The following is a 2,500-nucleotide window of genomic DNA, read 5'->3' on the forward strand; positions in this document are numbered from 1 at the left end:
GCAGGCCTCGCTAGTGAGAAATCGAGGGCTATCAAAGGAAAGTATCACGATGCCATTAAACAGGGTTACGGGAAAACAAAAGACCCTCTCTCTCTCTCTCTCTCTCTCTCTCTCTCTCACTCTCGCTCTCTCATGCTATAACCCCCATTGACATGGAAATGAGGCTGCCACGATACGTGCGCTCTTCAGTTTCACAGAGTTTGTCGTTTCATCACATTTCTAACGTCCCACAGTCACGTCTTCGTCAGGCACTTAGGTTTTTTGGGATCCCCCTTACACACGCACATGACCACTACACTGGAACTACATCTCTTTTTTTATCAGACATTTTATTCTCATCCCACCGTTGTCCGGGCAACTCCCTTTCAGTCCAGGAGAAAAGAAAGTGAAAAGCAGGCGCAGAGTGAGAGTCGCCCTCAAACAATGCAGTTTGTTCATATTCAGGCGAGCTGAAAGAACTCCAGCCCTTTACACCCCCACCTTTCTTCAGCATACATACCACCCCATTACCACCAAAAGCAACAACACCAACACCCTCATTACCAACAGCACCAACATCCCCATTACCACTAAGAGCACCAACATCCCCATTACCACTAAGAGCACCAACATCCCCATTACCACTAAGAGCACCAACATCCCCATTACCACCAACAGCACCAAAATCCCCATTACCACCAACAGCACCAAAATCCCCATTACCACCAACACCAACATCCCCATTACCACCAACACCAACATCCCCATTACCACCAACAGCACCAACATCCCCATTACCACCAAAGCATCAACATCCCCATTACCACTATGAGCACCAACATCCCCATTACAACCAACAGCATCAACATCCCCATTACCACCAACAGCATCAACATCCCCATTACAACCAACAGCATCAACATCCCCATTACCACTAAGAGCACCAACATCCACATTACCACCAACAGCACCAAAATCCCCATTACCACCAACATCCCCATTACCACTAAGAGCACCAACATCCCCATTACCACCAACATCCCCATTACCACTAAGAGCACCAACATCCCCATTACCACCAACACCAACAGCACCAACATCCCTATTACCACCAACAGCACCAACATCCCGTTACCACCAACACCAACAGCACCAACATCCCCATTACTTCCAACACCAACAGCACCGACATCCCTATTACCACTAAGAGCACAAACATCCCCATTACCACCAACAGCACCAACATCCCCATTACCACCAACAGCACCAACATCCCCATTACCACCAACACCAACAGCACCAACATCCCCATTACCACTAAGAGCACCAACATCCCCATTACCACCAGCACCAACATATCCATTATCACCAACAGCACCAACATCCCCATTACCACCAACAGCACCAACATCCCCATTACCACCAGCACCAACACATCCATTACCACCAACAGCACCAACATCCCCATTACCACCAGCACCAACATATCCATTATCACCAACAGCACCAACATCCCCATTACCACTAAGAGCACCAACAACCCCATTACCACCAACAGCACCAAAATCCCCATTACCACCAACAGCAACAGCACCGACACCACAATGAGCTGATAACGTTTTCCCATTCTTCTTTTATCTTTATCTTCACTTATCCAGACTCAGGAGATATCCATCATGCAGGATCTGGCTTGGTGTTTCTGGCCTGCAGTCTATTTGTATTTCTTTTTGGACACCAAAAGGCTTTTTTTAACACTCAACAGGTCACTAATTTCCCCCCCGCTGACCTCCCATTGTGCCGGGGCGACCCCTCCCTCACGCCTGCTGCCACCACCCCGGGTGCTGAACCAATAAACGCCAAAAGTTCAGCTGGACCACGGGGTCGAGGGAGGAAGGGCCGGATGGGGTCGAGTTGACAAGGTCCCGCGGTGGCACTTTGACAGCGCAGAGCAGGGGGACGGGGGGTCGAGGAATTAGCATGGCACTGAAAAAGAGAGCACTGGGTGGTGTGAATGGTGCTGAAGGTCTCCCATCAGAGCGAGGGAGACTCCAGACATGCCGAGAGCAGGACCTTTTGTCTGCTGCTTTTCTAAAAAAAACACAAAAAAAAACAAGCATCTATTAGAGTCACGCAACGTGACGAGGGCAGATGGGTTCGAGCGTGAAGCATGGGCTGGCAGATAGATGAGCTGTTTAGAGGAGTGTCACACTCTGTCTATTCTTTTTGTCTTTTATTTTTTGAATAGAATGCATTCTAACTCTCTCTCTCTCTCTCTCTCTCTCTCTCTCTCTTTAATACAGACTGTGAGTCCTACTGCAAAGCATCCAAAGGGAAGCTGAAGATCAACATGAAAAAGTACTGCAAGAAAGATTATGGTGAGTCGTAAAGGATGGCGCACACACACACACACACACACACACACACACACAGATACACACACACACACACACACACACAGCTACATCTATATTGGTGAAGATCCCTAGGGCGCTCTCTATTGTAGTGACAGCTTACTCTGGGC

The 2,500-nt window shown here is 48.5% G+C and overlaps 2 protein-coding genes across 2 annotated transcripts in view; one reads left to right on the forward strand and one right to left on the reverse strand.

Annotated features, from left to right (window-relative positions):
• Positions 1–2,500, forward strand: part of ntn1a (netrin 1a) — a 63,180-nt gene that overhangs the window by 54,162 nt on the left and 6,518 nt on the right. Inside the window, 1 exon segment of the mRNA XM_046850273.1 lies at positions 2,280–2,354. Within this exon segment, the coding sequence (XP_046706229.1) occupies positions 2,280–2,354 (75 nt within the window).
• Positions 1–2,500, reverse strand: part of stx8 (syntaxin 8) — a 26,739-nt gene that overhangs the window by 9,447 nt on the left and 14,792 nt on the right. The window lies entirely within an intron of this gene.

Source organism: Silurus meridionalis, chromosome 1 (assembly GCF_014805685.1).
Source record: "Silurus meridionalis isolate SWU-2019-XX chromosome 1, ASM1480568v1, whole genome shotgun sequence".
NCBI classification, from domain to species: domain Eukaryota; kingdom Metazoa; phylum Chordata; class Actinopteri; order Siluriformes; family Siluridae; genus Silurus; species Silurus meridionalis.